This window comes from Vicugna pacos, chromosome 16, assembly GCF_048564905.1.
Source record: "Vicugna pacos chromosome 16, VicPac4, whole genome shotgun sequence".
Classification (NCBI taxonomy): Eukaryota; Metazoa; Chordata; class Mammalia; order Artiodactyla; family Camelidae; genus Vicugna; species Vicugna pacos.
The window spans coordinates 5,234,755-5,255,554 of NC_133002.1; the positions used below are offsets into that span (position 1 = coordinate 5,234,755).

At 51.9% G+C, this 20,800-nt stretch overlaps 1 protein-coding gene across 4 annotated transcripts in view; it reads right to left on the reverse strand.

Moving 5' to 3' along the window:
• MYO19 (myosin XIX) overlaps positions 1-20,800 on the reverse strand; it is a 31,901-nt gene that overhangs the window by 4,846 nt on the left and 6,255 nt on the right. The window contains exons 6-22 of one of the 4 annotated variants that reach the window (XM_015247165.3): positions 19,698-19,811; positions 13,788-13,920; positions 13,109-13,178; positions 12,454-12,556; positions 11,717-11,813; positions 11,495-11,571; positions 9,704-9,788; positions 9,078-9,249; positions 7,222-7,295; positions 6,377-6,498; positions 6,084-6,197; positions 5,653-5,829; positions 5,158-5,310; positions 4,602-4,709; positions 3,625-3,695; positions 1,892-1,995; positions 123-283 (exon numbers count right to left, since the gene is read on the reverse strand). In XM_015247165.3, coding sequence (XP_015102651.1) covers positions 123-283; positions 1,892-1,995; positions 3,625-3,695; positions 4,602-4,709; positions 5,158-5,310; positions 5,653-5,829; positions 6,084-6,197; positions 6,377-6,498; positions 7,222-7,295; positions 9,078-9,249; positions 9,704-9,788; positions 11,495-11,571; positions 11,717-11,813; positions 12,454-12,556; positions 13,109-13,178; positions 13,788-13,920; positions 19,698-19,811 — 1,935 coding nt within the window. Of the gene's footprint in view, positions 1-122; positions 284-1,891; positions 1,996-3,624; positions 3,696-4,601; positions 4,710-5,157; positions 5,311-5,652; positions 5,830-6,083; positions 6,198-6,376; positions 6,594-7,221; positions 7,296-9,077; positions 9,250-9,703; positions 9,789-11,494; positions 11,572-11,716; positions 11,814-12,453; positions 12,650-13,108; positions 13,185-13,787; positions 13,921-19,697; positions 19,812-20,800 lie in introns of those variants that run through there. The other 3 variants (XM_031685228.2, XM_031685227.2, XM_072940279.1) reach the window with 3 other exon arrangements.

The following is a 20,800-nucleotide window of genomic DNA, read 5'->3' on the forward strand; positions in this document are numbered from 1 at the left end:
CTGGGGGAAGGCACATCCACGGAGGTCCTCAGCCTCTCCTCCCCCTGCCCGGAGGAGGGCCCAGACCCTGGCCTGCTGAGGACAGCACGTGGCTGGCCGCTGTGCATCCCAGACCAGCTTACCGTGGCGTCAGTCATGAACACCTTGGTCCTGCCACAGTGCACCGGTGCTGGCGTGGCCCCCGCTGGGGCAGCTGGTGCGGCTGCTTCCAGAGCGGGCAGAGTGTGGAGGATGTCCTGGAGGAGGGCTCGCAGCGTGGCCTGCTCGGCATGTGGAGACCCTTCTGGGGCACAGGAGAGAGAGGTCCCAATAGCGCTCTGTCCTCTACACTTCTGTGGCCTTAAGGAACTGGTCTGGTCTCCCTAACATTCCATAGGCTTCTTTCCTGCTGTTCTTGCCTCTAACCATTTCTACCTCCTTCCTTTTTTGGAGGAGGCCAGAGGTGGCCCCCTTTTGTCCCTTGGGCCCCTGACTGTTCTGAGGCATCTGAGTCCCGTGTGAGGCTGTGCCCTGGACCGGCCTGCAGCCTCCATTCCTGTGAGTCCCTTTGGGCAGGGTAGTGTGGGGCACTTGGTGCCTGTCCCCCCAGGCTGCTCAGCCAGCATCTGTTTCCAAGGCCCCAAACATGCTGAGGGGCAAACAGAGCAGTCAGGCTGCCCCCTCTGGCCCTGAGCTCTCCCCGCCACGGACGGACGGGGAAGAGGAAGAACAAATCCCAGGCCCGTGGAGGCCTGCCCGCCCTCCCGCACCTCGCAGGGCTGACTCCTATAGAGGGACAGTTTACCTGAGGGCTCTGACCACCTCTAGCTGCCCAGTGCCTCTCTGGGGACAGAGGCTGCCAAAGGAGATGCGCAGACGAGAAACAGCAAAATCAACCAGGGCCCAGGGAGCTTTGGGCAAGAGACACAGAACAGGAGAGCACACCATGGAGATGGGGGAAGAGAGAGAGGTGGGGAGAAAGGATGAAAGGAAAGTGACAAAACAGTGCCCAAGAGAGGGGGAAAAACAAAGCAGAACTGTCCCACCCGGGTTTGGGTCCCGGGATAGGGCTGGGCAGGTGGGTGGGGGCCCCACACCCTGTCCTTGGCCTCTTCTCCCTCCACCTGTGCCTGGGGCCTTCTCAGCCTCAGTGACGCCACATGCGACAGCCCCCCGAAGACAAGACCTTTCCCTTGAGGTTGAAGCTTGCAGTCGTCTCCACTGCATGAGTCCAGGGACCCGGAGTACACGGCAGCATCGGCAGGGCTCAGTGGCCTCCCGGGACCTCTCTTCCCCACTGGCTGGGCGTGGCCAATTCTATCCTCTCCATCTAATCAAATGCTGACCAGTCTCTTCCCAACATTTCCTGGCTGGGCCCACATCTCTAGCTTCTGTCTCCTCTGGTCAACCATGGGGCTCCCACAGTAGCGTCCAAAAAGCACTGATGCTGGCATCACTCCCTTCCTACCCGCAACTGCCTCCCATCTGCCCAGAGAATAAAGTCCAGCTTCTGTGACTGCGCCCTGCCTCTACCCCAGCCTCACCTCCCACTGTCCTCTGCCTTTAAGAGCCAGCGACATTGAAGCCTGGAGCTCCTCACACACAGCCGTCTCCTGCCTGTAGAATGCCCTTCACCTGGCTAATCTCATCTAGCCTCAGACACCCCTCCTCCAGGAAGCCTTCCTGCTGATTTATACAGCACTACACACAGCACCTATCCCTAACTCCACCTGTCCACTTTCCCCACTGTTTAACTGTCTTCTGTTAGTCTGCTTCCCCCACTGAATTGAGAGCCATGAGGGCAGGGCTGTGTTCTACTCATCTCTGAAGCCCCAGCCCCTCGCCCTGCGATGGCCCAGGTAGGTGCTCAGGAAACTGAGTGAACAAATGACTGGCAAATGGGCGGCCTCACCTGAGTGCCCTTCATCTGGAGATGGGCTGTGGGGGTCGGGGGGTGCACGAGGATGGAGCCTTCTCAGCGACGCATACCGCTCCACGAAGGTCCGGTGAGAGACCCTGGAAGCCAAAGCAGGCAGAAGGAGAGATGAAGTGACTTCATCTGTGAGTCAGGAGTTTAATCTCCTCAACCCCCAGCCATGTGCTGCCCTGACTGCCCACTGAATGGATGACATTACTAGGGTCACTCGGCCAGAAGCCAGTGGAGGCCACTTTACGCTGGGCTGGCACCTCCTGCAGGCTTGGTCCTCCCCAGGCCAAGTCTTGCTCTTTCAGGAGGGGATTTGCAACCTGCCTCCTCCCGAGGGGGCTCGCCGGCCTCTCCCCAGACAAGCAGGTCACCCTAACTGTGCACAGGTGCTCAGCACATCTGCCATCACTCCCCTCTGACCCCACGGCCTCCTCTGCTTCCTCCTGACCTCTCTCCTCCCCTTCACAGCCAAGCTTCTCTGAACAGCTGTATTTCCTCCTCCTGAGTCTGGCTTCTGTCCCCAACACGGCACCAGTGTGGCTCTCAGGGCAGCCATCAGCAAACACCATGTGTCAGCGCTCTGGCCTCTGGGCAGCAGGTGCCCCGCTGACCCCTTCCTTGTAGAGCTTGCAAGCTCTCAACCTCCAGGACACCCACAGTCTTGGTTTCCTCCTTCACCTTGACTCCTTCCAAGTTGTTGCTGGTTTCTTATCATCCACCCTCTCTCTAAACATGAGCATTCCTCAGGGAATGGCCACAGACCTCTTCCCTCTACCCCTGTGGTTTCCTCCTGGCTCATGGTGTTAAAAATCACGGAGGACAGACCCTTACGTACGCCTCCATTTCCAACCTGACCCTCCCCCAAATCATCCACTTGTCTCAGACAAAAGTCTGGAAGTTCCTTCTGCAGCCTGGAAGTCTACAGCTTCCCTGCCCAGTATCCCATAGTCGGTTAATCCACGGTCCAATTTCTATCACAAGCCATACTCCAATTCTACTCAATTCTCTCCATTTTTCACTGGGCCACCATCTTGCCTGTACATTTGTAACAGCCTCCCACCTATCTCCTCCCTTCTCTCCTGGCCCTACGTCCAGCCACATAGCATCCCTTCTTATGACGTCCAGCAGCTCCCACAGCACTCAGACAACTGCGGTCTTCACGCGGCGTACGGGCCCTGCGGGTGTGGTTTCTGCTCCCCTCTACCGTCCTCCCAGTTTGCTGTGCTCCGGTCACTTCAGCATCTCTCAGGTCCTAACCTGGGAACTTTGTGGTTGCTGCTCCCTGGGTCTGGATGCTCTCTCCTCCCCCAGGTCTTCCCAGGCCAGGTCGCTCCCCGTAGAGCCCCTCCCTGACCAGCCCTGACCTAGTCTACCTAACGGCAATTTTTCCTTTCCCAGCTCTGATTAGCTTTATATTTCTTGTTCTTGTTTCCACAATGTACACCCCAAGAGGGCAAGACTCACCTTCCTTATTCACTGATACACACCAGAAACATATGAGTGAACAAGCAAGGTGAGTCTTGCCCTCTTACCTGCCATAAAACAGTGCATGGAAAGCGAGTCCAGCCTTACAGCTCTATGTCCACTTCTGGGGCCCACCTCTCTCTCTCCATCTCCACATCCTGCTCTGGGCTGGGCAGGCTGTTGTCTGACCTGCGCCCCAAGCTCCACCTTGGCATTGGCCCTGTCCCCTGCCCTGGATGGACCCGCCCACTCACCGGATGGGGAAGCCGGCGGCACTGATATGGATGGTCTCCACGAGGCCACAGGCCTCCAGCTGGTTCAGGACCTGCAGGGGTGGGGAGACAGGCTGGGCACCTGCAGCATGGGGCCAGCAGGCCAGAAATGCCACTCCTCCCTCGGCCCTGTTGGCATGGGACTGCAGGCTCTCCTGAGGCTCAGCTGATGGGGGACACTCTTTGGGGCAGTGAGAAATCAAGAGACCTTGAGAAAATCTTGCTACTGGAAAGGGTTCTGGTGGCCCCAGGTCCCCTTACCTGAAGCCTGGCTTCTAGTACAGCCGAGGTGAGTGCCGGTCCTGGCTGTCTCACCACTCCCGACTTTGCCTCACGGTGCAGCCCAACCCATTTCTACTTTTATTTACCTTATATTCTGCAGGCAACAAGTGAGTCACAGCTGAGGGGCAGGAGAGGTTATATTCTGAAGATTCTTCCAGGACCTAACCAAGGTCTTTACCACACAGCAGCGGCCCTGGCTATGAACCCTAAGGCCACATCTACCAGTAACTGTGGGACACTCTCCAGCATCGTCCAGCACTCATACCTCATCCACATCCCTCCACACGGCAAAGGGCAGCTACTGGCCACGGAGTGCATTTGTGCAAATTTTAGAAACTATACTTCTAGTCAGAAACTGCCATGCTGGGCCCGATCTGGAAGGTGACACAGTTTCAGCTAATCACAGAAGATACCCCTTCCTCTGGGCAGCCTGTCCCTCGTCTGGGCCCATGGCTTTGTGAGCAGAGAGCAAGATGCACTGAAGCCCCTACTCGCCTTCTATGGTTGGGCCACTGTGCAGTGCACAGACCACACAACCAGACATGACTGTCCTGCCAGAGCTGGGGAGATAAGCCGTCCCTAACGTCACTGCACTCGGAGCAGATGCCCTGCCTTTCACCCCTCTGGGGCCTTGGCTGGCTGGGGCCCCCCGAAGGAGCGCTGGCCCAGTGTATTACCTCCTCCCGGTGGAGCGCCTGCGCCCGGCCCTGGCTGTTGGGCTTGATGCAGCGAATGTAGTGGGGCGTGGTGGCCTGCAGGACCTGCAGGAGTTGCTCCAGGGAGGCCTGCAGGAGGCAGAGACTGTGAGGGGCACCCCAGGCAGCGGAGGCAGAGTGTGCAAGGGCTGAGAGACAGCAGAAACTTTAGATACGGGAGGAGGTGATGAATCTGCTCTGGTCGAGGACCGAGTTTGAGCAGGAAGTTAGGGGACCAGGTCACAGAGGTTCTGGTAACCACTGCTCTTCCACAATCACCCTATCAGCAGGAGGTGAGAGGCCCCACGGCCACCCACAGGCCCCTCAGCTTCCTGTCACATCAATTATGCCCATAGTCCATCTGTCAGATTCCCACCTCTGACTTCCAAATGGAATTATCAGCTCTGTGCAGACCGGGACCATGTCTGCTTGACTCATCAGTGCTCCCCAGCACACAGCACCAATCCCGGGGGCGCTCAGTAAGCACTGGAGATGGGTGAGTGAGCTGAGCATGTCTCCTCAGCACCACCGGACCCACCTTGAACTTGGACACCACGGTCAACACCGGGGCCCTGCTCTGGCCAGAAGGCTCTGCCTGGGACTTCTCTTCAGGGTCGGCAGGAAATAGCACCTTGAGCAGGGGGTCCTGGGATTGCTGCAGGAGCCTGGTCAGCTCAGGGGGCACGGGGTCCTACGGGAAAAGGACAAGGACAGCAGGTGAGGACAGGTGGAGTGCTACCCCGGGCTGTCCATGGGCTGCCAGCCTGGCTCACCCAGGCCCCAGAAGAAGGGCAGGGCTTGAGCCTGAGAGACTCAGAGCTGGTCCGCTGGACGCCTTGAAGCCAGTGTGAGTGACACGGGTCGTCTCTGCGCAGGTCATGCCCGATAGCAGAGACTTCAGACAGGTGGGCCCAAGAGCTGACCCTGGGTTCTGGAGGATGTTCAGGAGGGAGAGGGTGCACAACAGAAATGTCCGCACACGCTCAACAATGACAGCAGCTCGCCTCCCACCGGCTCCCACCACAGCCCTCACCTTGTTCTTCTCCACCAGGCCCGCGGTGTGGTACCGCACAGACCCCGCGTAATGCAGCACGACGAAGCTGGGCTCCGGGCTGAGCTTGTTGTGGCCCAGGCAGGGGCTGCCGGCCAGGGCGCTTTCAATGCGCGTCTGGAGCTGGGCTGCGCTGCTTGGCCGATTAAGCCGGCACTCCTGTGTGGGCCGGGATGCGCAGTCAGCCACAGAAGTGAGAGGGGCTCACGACCCTCACAGTCCCCACCCCGTGGACCCCAGGGGAGTTGTCACACAGGCATCACAGTGACCCTGAGACAGAGGGGACATAGGGCTAGCAAACCCATTATGCAGATGGAGAGACAGAGGCACAGGGAGGGCAAAGGATGGTCTTCAAGGTCCCAGAAAAGCCCAGAGCCCAAGTCGGTGCTCAGCACACTAGCTGACCCCCCCACCTCATTTATGAGGGAGCAGATGCTGATGGGGCTCCCCTCGATGAGATCCAGACAGGTCTGGTTGTCCTGGTAGTTGACAAATGACCACTCCAGGCCCTCGACTGCATATTCCTCCTAGGGGCAGACATCAGAGGTGGGGTGGGGGCGTGGCAGAAGGCAGCTGTGGACTGAGGGCCAGATGGGCCATCCCTCGGCTGGCCTCAGCACCGCAGCATGTTCCAGAACGGCATCAAAAGAGCTAAAGGCCCTGGTCAGACCCTGGGAGACAGAAGGCAGGACCGCCCAGCCCTCACCTGCTGAGCCCTGAGGTAGTGAGCCACGAAGTGCTGCTGCAGCTTCTCGTTGGCGTAGTTGATGCACAACTGTTCCAGGCTGTTGTGGGGAAACGACTCAAAGCCGTACACATCCAGCAGGCCTGCGAGGAAGGGGAGAACCTGTGGGGCCAGTGCAGGGAGGAGGCGGGGACTGGAGAACCATGGGCGTGCAGGGTGAAGCCTCATACCTGGCAGCCTGGGGACGAGGGTGAGGGAGCATGAACCCCGGCAGTGGGCAGAGCCCCCCACCCCACCCCAGGGCGGCTCCCATCTCCACCTCGCGCCCCGTCAGAACTCAGAGCAGGAAGAGGCTGAATGAGGTGTGAGGGAACCAGGTCCCAGGGGACATTTTCTGCGTTTAACCCAGTTTGGATGGCCTGGGTCTCACCACGCAGTGGGTGCCTAGAATTCTACCATTCTGTGAGCAGATGTCACCAATCCCACTAACCTCTGAGCTTTACGTCCTCCCCCATCTGACTATCCCACCCAGGTTCTGACAAGGCTATCATGCCCCTCAGGCCTCCTCTAATCTAGCCCTTTCTCCCCCTCCCCCAACTCCTCTCCTGAGACCAGAGCTGGGCCTCCAGGGAGAGAAGGGCCCTCATGTCCTGGGCACCACTGAGTCTGCCTGGAGAGCTGCGGACGGTCAGGCGTGGGCACTGGAGGGCACGGAGACCTCGCCCAGACGCCGGTGGACGGGTGAGGAGATGGGTGCAGAGAAGAGAAAGGAGCTGCCCGGAGCAGACCCAGGGTCCTGCCTCTCCGTCCAGGTCCCTCCTGTCCTTTTTCTGAGGGAGGGCTCCGGGAGAGTGAGCCCCTGCTACCTATGAAAGTGGTCCAGGAGGCGGGGTCTGCACAGACGCTGCTGTTGATCACCGACACCAGCCAGTCAAACAGCCTGCAGGGGTTGGGGGAGAGGGGTCAGGCTGACCCTGAGGGGTGGCACAGTTGCCCTTCCAGCCGGGGTGTCACATCTCGGAGGGCCTGTCTTTGGAGCCTGACAGGTGAAGGGCTAAACCCTGTCCTCTGGTTTCCCGCCCATCCTGTCTCCACCCACTGCAGATGCAGGCTGTGGCGGTGCGTGTTCCCGAACACATAGAAATCCGGCCTGCCCCCCAGCAAGACTGAGCACATGACTAACTGCAGCACACCTTGTTTTATGGTGCTTCACTTTATGGTGCCTCCCAGATATATATATTTTTTTAAATAAATTGAAGGTCTGTGGCACACCTGTGTCGGGCAAGTCTATCAGCACCATTTTTCCAACAGTGTTATTTAAAATTAGCTACGTTGTTCTTTTAGACACAAAGCTGTTGCACCTAAGGGACTACAGTAGAGTTAAACATAACTTTTCTATGCACTGAGAAATCAAAAAATTCGTGTGACTCTGGAGCTCAAGGCCGGGCCACATCCCTCCACTCGGTTCTGCACAGGTGGGCCCTGTGTCACCCGAGGTCGACAGTGGTATCCTGCACTCTGGAACCATCGTCCCTGAGATGAGACGGTTGCTGTACAACTTGGTGAAACATACAACACTATGTAAGGGGTTTCTTTCTTTTTCTTTAAGTAATTGCTCTAACTTTTTTCAATTCAGTAAATGGCTTCTATTTTTGCAACAGGGGCTTCAAATACCCATTTGAGGTACTAAAAACGAGTGACCTAGTGATACAGTGACCTGCTTGCCATGTTGGAATGTTCTATGATTAGAGGCTCACTCTGTCTGTGATCATCACACTTTATCTGTTAATTTTGCAATGACTTGACACAAAAGCCTTAAAAATTCTTGGCCTGAAATTCTGTCCTAAAATCAGCTTCAAGGGAGTGGGAACTGAGTCTCTTGCCGAACTGGGTTCAGTCTGGGCCCGGCTGCCCTGGGTCATTTTCAACTCAGAGCATCCCACTCCTTCAGCAGTGCCTCTTAGGCTCTGAGCTCTTTGAGAAGTTCCTGAAAGTAGGGGGACCCCCTCACCAGGTGCCCAATTTCTCATAAGCATATGCGTGCAAGCACACACACACACATACACACGTTCTGTCCTGTCATTTCAGAGAGTTCTGGGCCCTGGATACCCTCAATGGCACCCTGAGGGATCTCAGCACGCGGGGTAAGAAACCAGCCTTAACTGCATGGCCAGGGGTGGAGATGCCCACAGAACCACCAGGAAGGGGTCAGGGCCCCTGCCTTCCACCTGCTCTGGGCTCCCATCCGCTGCACAGTGCTGCCCAGGACGGTGGCCTAAGCTCCTGGCTCCATCACCATCTATCAACTCCCCAGGTGACTACGAAGAGTATAGGGGCGGACGGAGACAGAGAAGCCCGTTCACCCACAGGTCTGCGCCTGGAGCTGGGAGGGCCCCACATCACCTCTGGGGCCTGCCGTGCCAGCGGAGAGCTAGGCCACCTCTCAAGGTCAAGGCAGGCTCCTGTACTTTAATAACGAGCTGGATCTAGACCAGGCTGTGGCAACTTTCCCCACAGAGTACTCTGGAATCGAGGCTGAAGGCCTTGCTCGGGGAAAGCCCAGGAGCCACTCCCTGCTGTCCCCAAGGATCCAGGGAGCAGGGAGAGAAACCCGTCTGCTCTATCTGGCAGTCCTCACCCTGGGCCTGGCCTACTGCCTGACGGTGTCTGGTCTAACTCTGGATGGGGGGAGCCCCGGAAGGGCTGGGCCCAGAGTGCTCACCGTGCATAGACCAGTTTGGCCAGACAGTCTCTGCGGGTGTCACATTCGGCCTGGGAGCAGGGCTTCCGGAACACCTGCTGCTGCCTGCCTGCCCTGATGGTTCGAATCCGCAGTGTCTCCAACAGTGGGTCTTCTGGGAGCCGCAGCAGCAAGGCTGATGTCCTGACAGCGCCTGGGAGGCACAAACACTCTCCATCCAAACAGCCCTCCACACAAGGCACTGTGGACTCATCAGTGGAACCACGACCCACCCAGTGGGACAGAGTGAACCTAGGTGCTGGTGGGCCTGAGACTCGCCTACGGCAGAGGCAGGACTTGAACTCAGGACTTCTGTGTCTCAGTCCACGCCTCCACTTGTGGGATAAACCGCTTTACAAATCCTCCCACTCTCGTTTTCTTGTCTGTGGATGATGCTGCCTTTCCAGAGACAGGGTGAGGAGTAACTTCCCGAGGGCAAGGCCCTACAGCTGATGGCTTCAGGGGCACATTCCAGATTTCACCCTCTGGCCTCCCTCCCACCCAATCCCACCAAATGTTGGCTCTTTTCTGGGCAGGGCCTGCCTCGCTCCCCAGGTGTCTGCCCAAACCCTGAGCTGCAGGCCCCCTGCCCTCGCCCTCACACTCACCATCATCCATTGGCCGGCAGGGCTGGGCCTCATCCCCAGCGCCAGCAAACCGGATGTTGCCGAGGTGCAGCAGTCCAGCTAGGGCCTGGGGGGGGGGGCAGAAGACACAAAGTGGGCACCTTCTCAAGGGCTGGAGCCCAGCCTGGGAAAGGTCTGTCTCCTGCTGAGTATAATCGTGATAACAGGATAGTAACGGTAGCTCTCAATTACTGCCCATTTACTCCACGACTTGGCCAGGCATGATTCTACACAAGCTATAGGCATCATCTCGTGCAATCTTTTCAACAAACAAGGAGGCATGTGCTGTGATGATGCCCCTAATAGAGACCAGACGGGGGAGACGTTACATCACAAGCCTGAGGCCACACACTTGGTAAAGGAGAAAGGCGGTTTGAGAAACCGGGCAGTCTGCCTTCAGATCCCTCCTGGCGCAGCCAGGGGGGCCTCCATGTCACCCAGTCTGTCCCTCTGCCTCCCTAGCTCCAGGAGCAGACTGTGTGGGAACGCCGCTCCTGTCCTTTGCGGAACAGGGTCTACCTCTGTGTAACTGGTGGGGGCTTGGCTCTGCTCCCTTAGGCCCTTTCTCAGCACCACTGGGTGTTCAGGCCCAGCCTAGGGGAGGCTCTTTGGTCTTGGTCTCTGTACAGTGGGTGCTCCGGGTGCTCCCTTGCCTTAGCACTCAATGATCCACATGGATGAGCTCCCAGGGCCTGTAGAATAGGGAAACCCTGGGTCCAGCAACTTGGAAACCTTTGGACCCGGTACTGGCAGAGCCAGGGTCTCTCCTACCAACCCTGTCTTGTCCCAGAAAGGGTATGTCCACATGCTGTTGCCTTTCAGGCCACAACCCACCTCAGAAGACTGCCATGCCCGATGGGCAGTGTGGCTGGGGCGGAGACTCATGCCACCCCCAAGTCAGCACTCCTGTCTGGACTCCTAGTGCTGTCCACTTGCCCTGGGCTGTCCCATGTGCTGTCCCTCTGGCCAAGCTCTTGGCTGGTGGTGACTGTACTGGCTGTGGTCACCCCCTACTGCCTGAGAAGCCCCCATATGGAGGTGGGGGTTACTTTGCACTGCACTGCCATTTCCCTGCAGTGGCGTCCCTGTCTCTGCTGCCAGCCCATCCTATAGATCCCCTCCTGCTGGTCTGCAGGGGAGGTGGTGAGTGGGGAGCCAAAGACAAATGGGAGAAGGGAGCCCATAGTGGGGATGACTGAGGCCCGGGGCCTGGCTCGCCTGGGTCAGCACTGGGTCCCAAGAGGAGGGAGGGGAAGGCAGCAAGTCGGAATCCCTACATCCAGCACGAACACTCTCTGTACAACTTAGTACTGCTGGCCACAGGCAGGGCTCTAGTGTTCTCCAGCATAACATGGGAGTAATCTCCACACCCATAGGGCTGCTGAAAAAGCCAAGTGAGCTAAGAGGTGAGCTAAGAACGTGATTTAAAAATTTTAACGCACTAGACAAACACATGGCAGCATTACTTTTCTATTCTGATGACTGCAGTAGTAACTGACCCAGGCACCTTGCCCTCCGACCGCCGTGGATCACTGTGCTAGTCTATTCTATAGCACTATGTGCTCTGTCATTGTTCTCTATGCCCTGTCTACCCTGACACCTTGTCTCCAGGCTCAGCTGCACAGACAGGTGGTTGACTCCTTGGAGATTGTGCAGCGGGGCCTAAAGTCCTAGATCCTCAAGAAAAGACACTGACGAGTTGAGAGTAGGGCTCTATGAAAGGGGCTGCCCATCACCGCTGCCACATGTAAGTGGTGTGGCTTTTCCTCTGACCTGAAAGATGTTGTTCTGGGTGGGGGCATCGACGCCCAAATGAAGCATGGCCTCCCTGGTCACTTCGAAACAATCCTCTGAAAAGGAATCCAAGTCACAGCCCAGTGTCAGGACCAGTGGTAATATGGGGCGGGGGGCAGTGAGGGATGAGACAGGCAGGCCTTGGTGGGATGGGTGGGTGCTGCTGGGCCAGCCCAGGGTGCTGGGTAAGGCTCCCCATACCTTCCAAGGTCCTCTCTGGGTTGGGCAGCCAGGAGAAGGCAGCTCCCTCGGGGAGGTGCCACTGGAGCCTCTCATCCGAACTGGCTCCTTTGCAGATCTGTGGGAGTCGGGGCAGGGGGCTGAGCTGGGGGTTCTGGGGAAGCCTGGGCCTGCACAAGCCTGGGGCTGGGATGAGAGCAGTGAGGAACGGCAGCAGCACCACAAGGCTAAGAGGTCCTTGTAGAGAGCCCAGGGCAGGCCCAGGGGCAAAAGCAGCAGGCAACAGTTCTGGGTGTCTCCAACCCAGTGCAAAAACTCATGGAGGGGGCCTGTTGTCTGATAAAGGAAGCACAACTCTGTCTGGGGAGCCCCTAGTCCCAGTCTGAGAGCAGGAGGACATACCATCCATGCCTTGGGGGACCCCTAGTCTGATGGAGGAGGCACTGTCTAGGGAAGTCCGTGCTCTGTTGGGGGAGACAGTTGCCATCTGAGGACAGCCCTGTCTGAGGGTGACAGCTTCCACTGTAGAGACAGTCTGATCACATAGAGAAGGCAAGCACATCCCCACGCCAAAACCATCCCAGGGGGCAAGGTCCAGTGTGGCAGAAGTGTCACATACAGTTTGCAGGAACAGGGGCTGGCATCACTGAGCACCAGGCGAAGAGGCAGACACGAAGCAAGGCGGGGAGGGGAAGACAGAGGCACAGACCCATCTCCGCCCTGCATCTGGGCAGCTGCAGGCCCCGCCTGGTACAGACCTGATAGAAGATGTGGAAGTTCCTCTCAGTGGAGTCCTGGCAGGCCACTCGAGTTTTCTCTAGGAGGTAGGTCTGAATTGCAGCTCCGGTCATCTGGTGGTCCCTGGGCACAAGCAGGCTGGAGCCCATTAGCTGTTCATTCCATAGTCATTGGGCACTTCCTGTGTGCCAGGCTGCAGCCTCCCCTCAAGCTCTTCTACTTAGTCAACAGGGGTCAAGAGGACCAGGGACAACTCAGCAGGTCCTTGGCAAGAGGCGGGGGGGGGGGTCTGGGACATCCCCCTGCAACCAGCTTAAGAGGGCAGAACCAAGGCCTCTGTACATCACTGTGCCCCATCCCAAGACCAGATTAGAAGCCCTAGCTTCAAGGTCAGAGGTGTGGCCCAGAGAGGTGGCAGTTTAACTAGAAGTCTCTGAGCAAAAGTGGAAGCCAGAACACACAGGCTGTGACAAGCATACTACCAGGGATCCTAAGGCCAGACGGAGTAGCTGTAGTTCTCCAGGTTTGAAGAACACCCTCCAGTTCACTTATCCCACATGCAAACATGCTAAGAGGAGCTGGGTTCTGCCCACAGGGGTGGCCCAGGCTGGAGACTGCCCTAGGCACTTTCAACCTCCCCACACCCGCATCAGCCAGGGCGGCAGCAGCAATTACCTGTTCAGCTGGAGTTGGATGAACTTCCCAAAGCGGCTACTGTTGTTGTTCCTCAAGGTGCACGCATTCCCTACAGACCACACCCACGTTCACAGTGTCCTCATGGGCCAAGGTGGCTACGGGTCTGCTGGGGCCATGCCTCTACCCTCAAGTCACCTAAAGGCCCCTTTGTTGGTTTCCATGTCACAGGGGACAGGACTAGGGCAAGTGTGATTCAGTACAGCTAGAGCTGCCTGGTAATGAATTGGAATGAGCAAATTCAGGCAGTCAGGGACTGTTTTCTTCGAAGGGAAGAGATCAAAAACAAGCTGTTACTACTGAGGCAGACAGCAAAACGCAACACCTAGAGTACCAACGTGGACACTACCTGTGCATCCTTGGACAAGTCTCCTTCTCGGAACCATCAGGAAACTGTTCAGAAGGATGGGATTTGAACTGGGAGAGCCACAGGGTCCTCCCCAGCACCACTGCTACATCTGCTTAGGCTAAAGAAGGGGCTGACAGAGGGACACCACCTCTAGTGGAAGGATGCTACGGGCACCTGGGAGGAGGCTGGGGATCTAAGGCAGTGAGTGATACACTATCTTCCGATCCCAAGAGAGACTGCTCCTCTCCCTGGAAGGTGACAAACCCCAGAGGAAATGGGACAAAGGTGCTGTGCAGAGGACACCAAGCTCACCAAAAGCTTCCATGACAGGGTTAGAATTCAAGATTCGCTGTTCGATCCTCTCTGCAATCTTGTGGCTCTCCCAGGACGTGGGCGAGGCGGCCACCACAGCGTAGAACTTCATCAGGCAGCGGGACGTCCATGTCTGCGGCAGAAACGGTCCTGTGGGAGCTGTGTCCCTGTTCCCTCCCACTTCTGGGCCTGCCCAAGGGAATGGCGCCCACCAGCGCCCTCTTCTCCGCCATTTGTGTTGCTGACCAAGGGGTGACCGCTGAATTCAACTGTGTCCTTGGGTGAGGCACTTCTCCTATCTGTGAGATGGGGATGCTTTCTTCTGCTTCTCCCAGCCTCTAGATGCATTTAAGAAAAGAGAGGGGCTGGGGTAGAGAAGGAAACCCACTGTGACCTTCTGATCTAAGCAGGCTACTCAGTGTCTCTGAGGCTCTCAGCTAATACTGATTACCCTGTGGCAGGTGCTGAGCTAAGGACACTTTCTATGCACTTTCTTACTAACTCTACAGATGCAGGTGCAATTACATACTGCCCATTTTCAAAATGATGAAACTGAGGCATAGAAAAAATTCAAATTTTAGTGAAGATTACATTTCTAATAAGTGATAAGGCTCTGATTTCAACCCAGGCAATCTAATTATAAAATTCTGCTTTGTTTTTAATCAGCTGAGAGGTCTCTTTTCATTTTATTTCCACTTGTTCGTTGCTAAGACAGAGAAACACAATTAATTTCTATATATTGGACTCTATCCTATTACCCGATAAATTCTCTACACCTCACAACTTTTTAGGTGTAGCTCTTTTGGTAAATTCTTTGAGGTCTTTCTCTGAGGTGGGAGGTGTTCCCTCTCTTCTATTTTCTGAAAAGAATCTGTACAGAATTGGTAACATTACTTCCTTAAATACCAGGTAGAATCCACAGAGTGAAGCTACCTGGGCCTGGAGCTTTCTACGAGAAAAGGTTTTTAACTATGACTTAAACCTCTTTCATATACTTAGATATTCAGGTTATATATTTCTTCTTGTGTGAGCTTCAGCAGTTTGTGTATTTCAAAATATTTCTCCTTTTCATTAAATTGTAGAATTTATTGATAAAGTTAATAAAATCTCTCATCTATAGGACCTTTAGTGATGTCTATTCTTTTATTTTCTGACATTCATAATTTGTCTTTTTCTCTCTTTAAATTTAACTAGTGGGTTATTAATTTTATTAATCTTCTAAAAGAGTTACTGATTTCACTTACTTTATTATTTTTGTTTCTATTTTACCGTTTTTTTGTCCACTTTATTTTCTTCTTCTGCTTACTTTGGTTTTACTTTATTCTTTTTTCCTCTTAAATAAGCAGAAGCTCAAAGCAATGACTTGAGTTTATTCTTTTCTAATATAAGCATCTAACACTACAATAAATTTCCCTTTAGGCACTGCTTTTTCTTTAAGCACAAATTTTGATATGTTGTGCTTTCATTTTCATGCAATTCAAAGTGTTTTCTAATATCCCTTGTGATTACTTCTTTGACCCACAGGATACTTAGAAGGGTGTTAATTTCCAAGTGCTTTGGGATTTTCCAGGTATCTTTGTTATTTATTTCTAGTTCAGTTCTACTTGGGATGGGAACATAGTTTGTATCTTAATCTTTTCAGACAGATTTGTTTTGTGGCTCAGAAGACAGTCCATATTGGTGAATGTTACACTTGAGTTCCATGTGTACTCAAAAAAATATGCAAATCTCAAACTATTAATTTTGATTTTATTTACTTCTCCTTTCAATTGTTTTTTTGCTTTGTGTATTAATGTATAGTTACTTCTGCTTTCCTTTGATAAGCGTTGGAATGGTGTATCTTTTCCCATTCTCTTCCTTTGAACATATCTATGTCTTTACAGTGGGTTTCTTAAAGACATCATACAACGTAAGTTTTGCCTTTTAAAAGAAATCCAATTCTGTCTTTAATTGGAGAGTTTAGTCCATTTACATTTAATGTAATAATCACGATGGCTGGATTTAAATCCATCATCTCATTATTTCTTCTTTCTTTTTATTTTTGGGGGAGGGTGGTAATAAGGTTTGTTTGTTTGTTTATTTATTTTTAATGGAGGTGCTGGGGATTGAACCCAGGACCTTGTGCATGCTAAGCATGCACTCTACCACTGACCTATACTCTCCCCCTATTTCTTTTTGATTTGTTCCATGTCATTTTTGGTATTTTTTCCTTCTTTTAAATGAAAATGGTTGAATTTAGTACTTTCATCATTCCATTGTGTCTCTATGGTAGATTATTACTATTTTTGTCTTGAAGTGAGTTATCTTTTAAAGATACATGAAAAATAAGATCTTACATTTTCAATGCTCTTTATTTCTTTTTATCAATCTAAATATTCACCTGGTTTCATATTCCTTTGTCCTAAAGAAATTCCTCTAATATTTCTTGTAGTATAGATCTGCTGGCAATGAATTTCTCAACTTTTGTCTGAAAAAATCTTTACTTCACTTTTATTTTGGAAAGATATTTTTGATGGTAACAGAATTCTAGGCTGACATTTTCTTTTGGCACTTTAAAGATGTCACTGTATTATCTTTGGGCTTGCAATTTTTGACAAGATGCTGGTTATCTGATCTTTACTTCTCTTTATGTATGTTTTTCTTGGCTTCCTTTAAGATTTTTTACTTATGTTTCGTTTTTCAGCAATTTGACTATAATGTGCCTAGATGTATTTTCTTTGTATTCATCTTGCTTAGTGTTTCCTGGACTTCTAGGATCTGTGCCTGCCATCTTTTGTTTATTTTCTAAGATATTACTTCTCACTAACATTCTCTCTTTTCTCCTGGGACACTAATTACAAGTATGGTAAACCACCTGATACTGTACGAAAGCCCTTAGATGCACTTTGTTTTTCAATTTTCTCTCTGTTTTTTCATTTCTATTGACCCATTCTCAAGTTCATTGATGTATTCTGAATGTCTAGTCTGCTGATAAGCATGAAGGAGCTGTTTGTGTTTTTAATGTTTATCATTTCCACTTAACTATAGTTTCTACCCCTCTAATGATGAGATTCGAAGAAACTCTTCTGGTCCCACAAGTTTAGGAAGCTACCGATAGTGAGACTTCCTATCCATAAACATAAAAGATTCTGATCAGTTGCTTAATGTCTTATTCTTAAGTACGAATAGAAATTCAAGAATAATAACTATCTGATAAACTAAATGAATGACAAATATCACAAACAAAGGGAGAAAAAGAACTAGGAGGAAGTAGAAATAAATTTTGGAAACAGAAATGAGAGGAGCAGAAGATAAGCAAAAATCATGAAATATTCTCAAAGATAATGAACCTCTGAGATAAGACCAGGTTGCTGGGGGGGAATTCAGGGGACAAAAAGCAACTCTTAGAAATCAAAATTCAAAACAACTGAAGGGTAGAGAATATCTCCCAGAAGACAGAACCAAATATAGAATAGGGGAGAAAAATAAGGATACTTTCTAGGCAATTAATTAAACTTTCTACCAATAGGAGTTCCAGAAAGGAACAAGGGGAGTAAATTATTCAATTATTAGATACAATACAAAAATATTTTCACACACAAAAGGACATGAGTTTCAAGGTTCAAAAGACCCATAATAGCTCACAGCGAAAAAAAAAATGCGACAATGAATATATGTATGTCCGTGTATAACTGAAAAATTGTGCTCTACACTGGAAATTGACACAACATTGTAAAATGACTATAACTCAAAAAAAAAAAAGGTAAAAAAACAAAACAAAACAAAACCATAAAAAGTATCCAGCATAAGCAAATGAGAAAAGACCATATCAAGACACGTCACTATGAATTTTAACACCTACGGATAAAAAAGATGACCCTAAAAATTTTTGGATAGAAAACACAAATCACCATTTATGGACTGGGACTCTCAACAGAATATATAAGGAAATAACTTCTAAATATGGGAAGAAAATTATTTCCAACTTGAAATGATAAAGTCCTGCCAACATATCAAATTAAGGCAGAATAAACATTGTCAGATATGCAATAACTCAAAATATGCTCTCCATGTAACCTTTGTCAGGAAGCTACTATGCTTCATAAAAACAAGGCAGTGAAGGAAGAAGACGAAGCCTCTGCACTCCAACAACAGGAGATTTATCACAGGACAGATGGCAATCTGGATCCCCAGAGCCAGGCAGACAGCTCCCAGGTAAGAGCTGTGTGGCAGCAGCCCTTGGCAGCCACCAGTCCAGATGGGAGCAGGAGATGTGAGGGCGCTAGGAAGGGCGTCACCAAGAACAAAGAGTACCTGATATACTTGCCGGTTGGGTAGGTGGTGTCCAGTTTTGGTGACAAGTTTGATGATGAATTAATAATAGGTATACAGAAACTGAACAAGTGAAAAATGGGGGCAATTATTAAGTACAGGGAAAGTGAAAATTGTACAAGAAGGGAAATATAATCATAGTATATTACACGGCTCTGCCGTGAACAACACATACATGGTTGTTAATAGGAAGAACTTACCTAGAAACTGACATAATTACATTATGTATTTGGGGCCAGGGAAACAGGGCTAAATCCTCATCAAAGTAGGAAATTAACAGATAAGGTCCAAAAGTGAAACATCAATAACTAATAAAAGAGGCATGTTGTTTAGAAATATGGATGCAGGCACCCAAACTGCTAGAATGTGTGAAAGTAGTTGCCTCTGGAGAGAGGGAATAGGGTTGAGACGTATGGGGCAGGGTTGCTGTTTTTCTTTGTAAGCCTTTGTAGTATTGCTTGATTTTTGAACCACGTAGCTATATTACTATTTATTAAAAATAAATTTTAAAAAGATACCACACCCAGCCTCAGCTCCCCAGGGAAATTCTGGGGGACAGTGGGCTTTGGCCAGGAGGTGGGGACTGGCTACCTTGATACAGCTCTCAGAGATCCCTTCCTCACCCACATCCTAGCCCTTACCACTACAGCATGCTGCTTTCATTTGTTTCCTTGTCTTTCTCAGGGGCCTAAGATCCCCCGGAAAGCCGGATGCTGCATTGTCATCCCTGTCCCCGCCCTGTGCCGCTCCTTACTGGCTAGCCTGGGGCCTAGAACTTGGCAGGTGCTCAGTGCTCAGCACTGCTCTCACGGGTGCGTGTAGGCAGAAAGGGTTTATGGTCCAAAGAATCCCTTGTGAAGGTAACGTTGAGGAAAGGGTGGGGCGGCTGGTGAGCCTTGGCAAGAAGGTGGCGAAGCCTGGGCCAGTGGCCTCCCCTGACCAGCTGTGCATCCTTGTACAATTCTGTCTCACCTGTAGTGGTTTTGCCGCCTGGGACCACATGACCACACCAGGAACTTCTGTCCTTCCTCACAGTCGGCCCAATGCACTGCCCTTGCCATTGAGGGCAACCCAGAGGTACAGGTGGTCTACATCCCAAAAAATCCTCTCCTTTTGAAGGAGTGGGGCCATATGCTAAGCATGCCACCAAGTGCCTTCTGTGCACTGGTTCATTTAATTCTCACAGAAGTCCCAGGAGTTAGGTGTTGGCCGTTCCTGCCCTATCACTTCACAGGTGAAAGAACTGAGGTTTGTAGAAGCTAAACATCTTTCAATGTGCTCTTAATCACCATGCTGGTACCCCCAACAGCTGACTTTTGTTTCCAGTGGTGTCAGAGCTGGGAGAGCCCTTCAATGAGAAAACGAAGGCTTAGACAGGAAAGTATCTCACCCAGGGTTACAGCAGAGCCGGTGGAAGAGCCCGGACAAAAACCCTGCCTCCTGAATTCCTGCCCAGTGCATACCCACTGACTCCCGGCTTAAGCCAGCCTATCTGGGAAGGACTAGGCAGCAAATGGCTCCTCGAGGAGTAACGCCCCCTGCCCCTCTGCTCGTCCAGCTAGTCGCGAAGCTGACAGGGTGGGAAAGAGGTCCTCCTACCTTCCCAGCACCGCTCTCTCCACTGACGACAATAGACTGGTTGACTGGCTCAATCAGGCTCCTGACATTCCTGTAGGTCTGTTCACCCACAGTGAAGATGTGGGGCTTCAGTTTCTGAAACATCAAGGGGTGAAAGGTCACATGAGAGAACACCTGTCTTCAAGGAGTGATTGATCTAATGACAGCTGAGATGGGGAGGTTGACAACAGTAGTCCCAGAAGGCTTCCTCTAGAAAAATTTCCTGCAAGTAACAATGTGAGGCCCAACTGTGGGATCCCCACGGTGGTTTTATCCATTCATCTTCTCTCAGTCTGGAAGCAGTGCTGGCCTTGCCCAGTCTATGACATTAACACTTTATCCTCCCATCTTCATAGTTTTATTCTATTTATTATTTTATGTAATTGTACTTCACAAGAACTTTGCCTAAGAAGTCTGTGCATTAGTGGAATAGCTAACCCTGTTTTATAGTTGAGTTTCAGAGGGGTTAAATAACCTTATCAAGGCCATTCAGCAAAAAAATGCATCCATGTGACTTAATTCCAAAGTCTCCGTTCTCCTTTCCATCAACAAATATTAATTGTCCTCAATGTGCTGGGCCCTGAGGAAACAGAGGGGACCATGACATGGCTTTACCTTTGAGGAGACAGACAGTCAGTAATCTATGGGCTCTCAGATCTCCCCTGGCTCCCACTCAAACACTAACCATGCATGAGCCAGGCCACCTGCACAAAGCCAAGCCAGCCCAGCACCCCCCAGCCAGGACTGAACACTTACCCACGGCTTCTTGAAGGGAGAAAGCATCATTCTGGGTGGTGTCAGAACCTTCCCTCTCTCCTCCTGCCCTCGCCCCATCCACCTCTCACCTGGACTGTTACAAAGCCTCCAACTGTTCTCCCTGTCTCCTGTCTCACCTTCCTGAACCCAGCTCCCCCAGCTTCCAGAGTAATTATCTCACCCCAGGTGAAGAAGCTTTCTGGACCCTCCTCCTGCCTTGCTTCTCCCTGTTTTTTAACATCAGCTAGTCCATTCCCTGGCTGCACCAGTCCCGTAGCCACCCCCATAAGAAGTTATTCCTCGTTCCTGTCAGTGGGGATGAACATGCG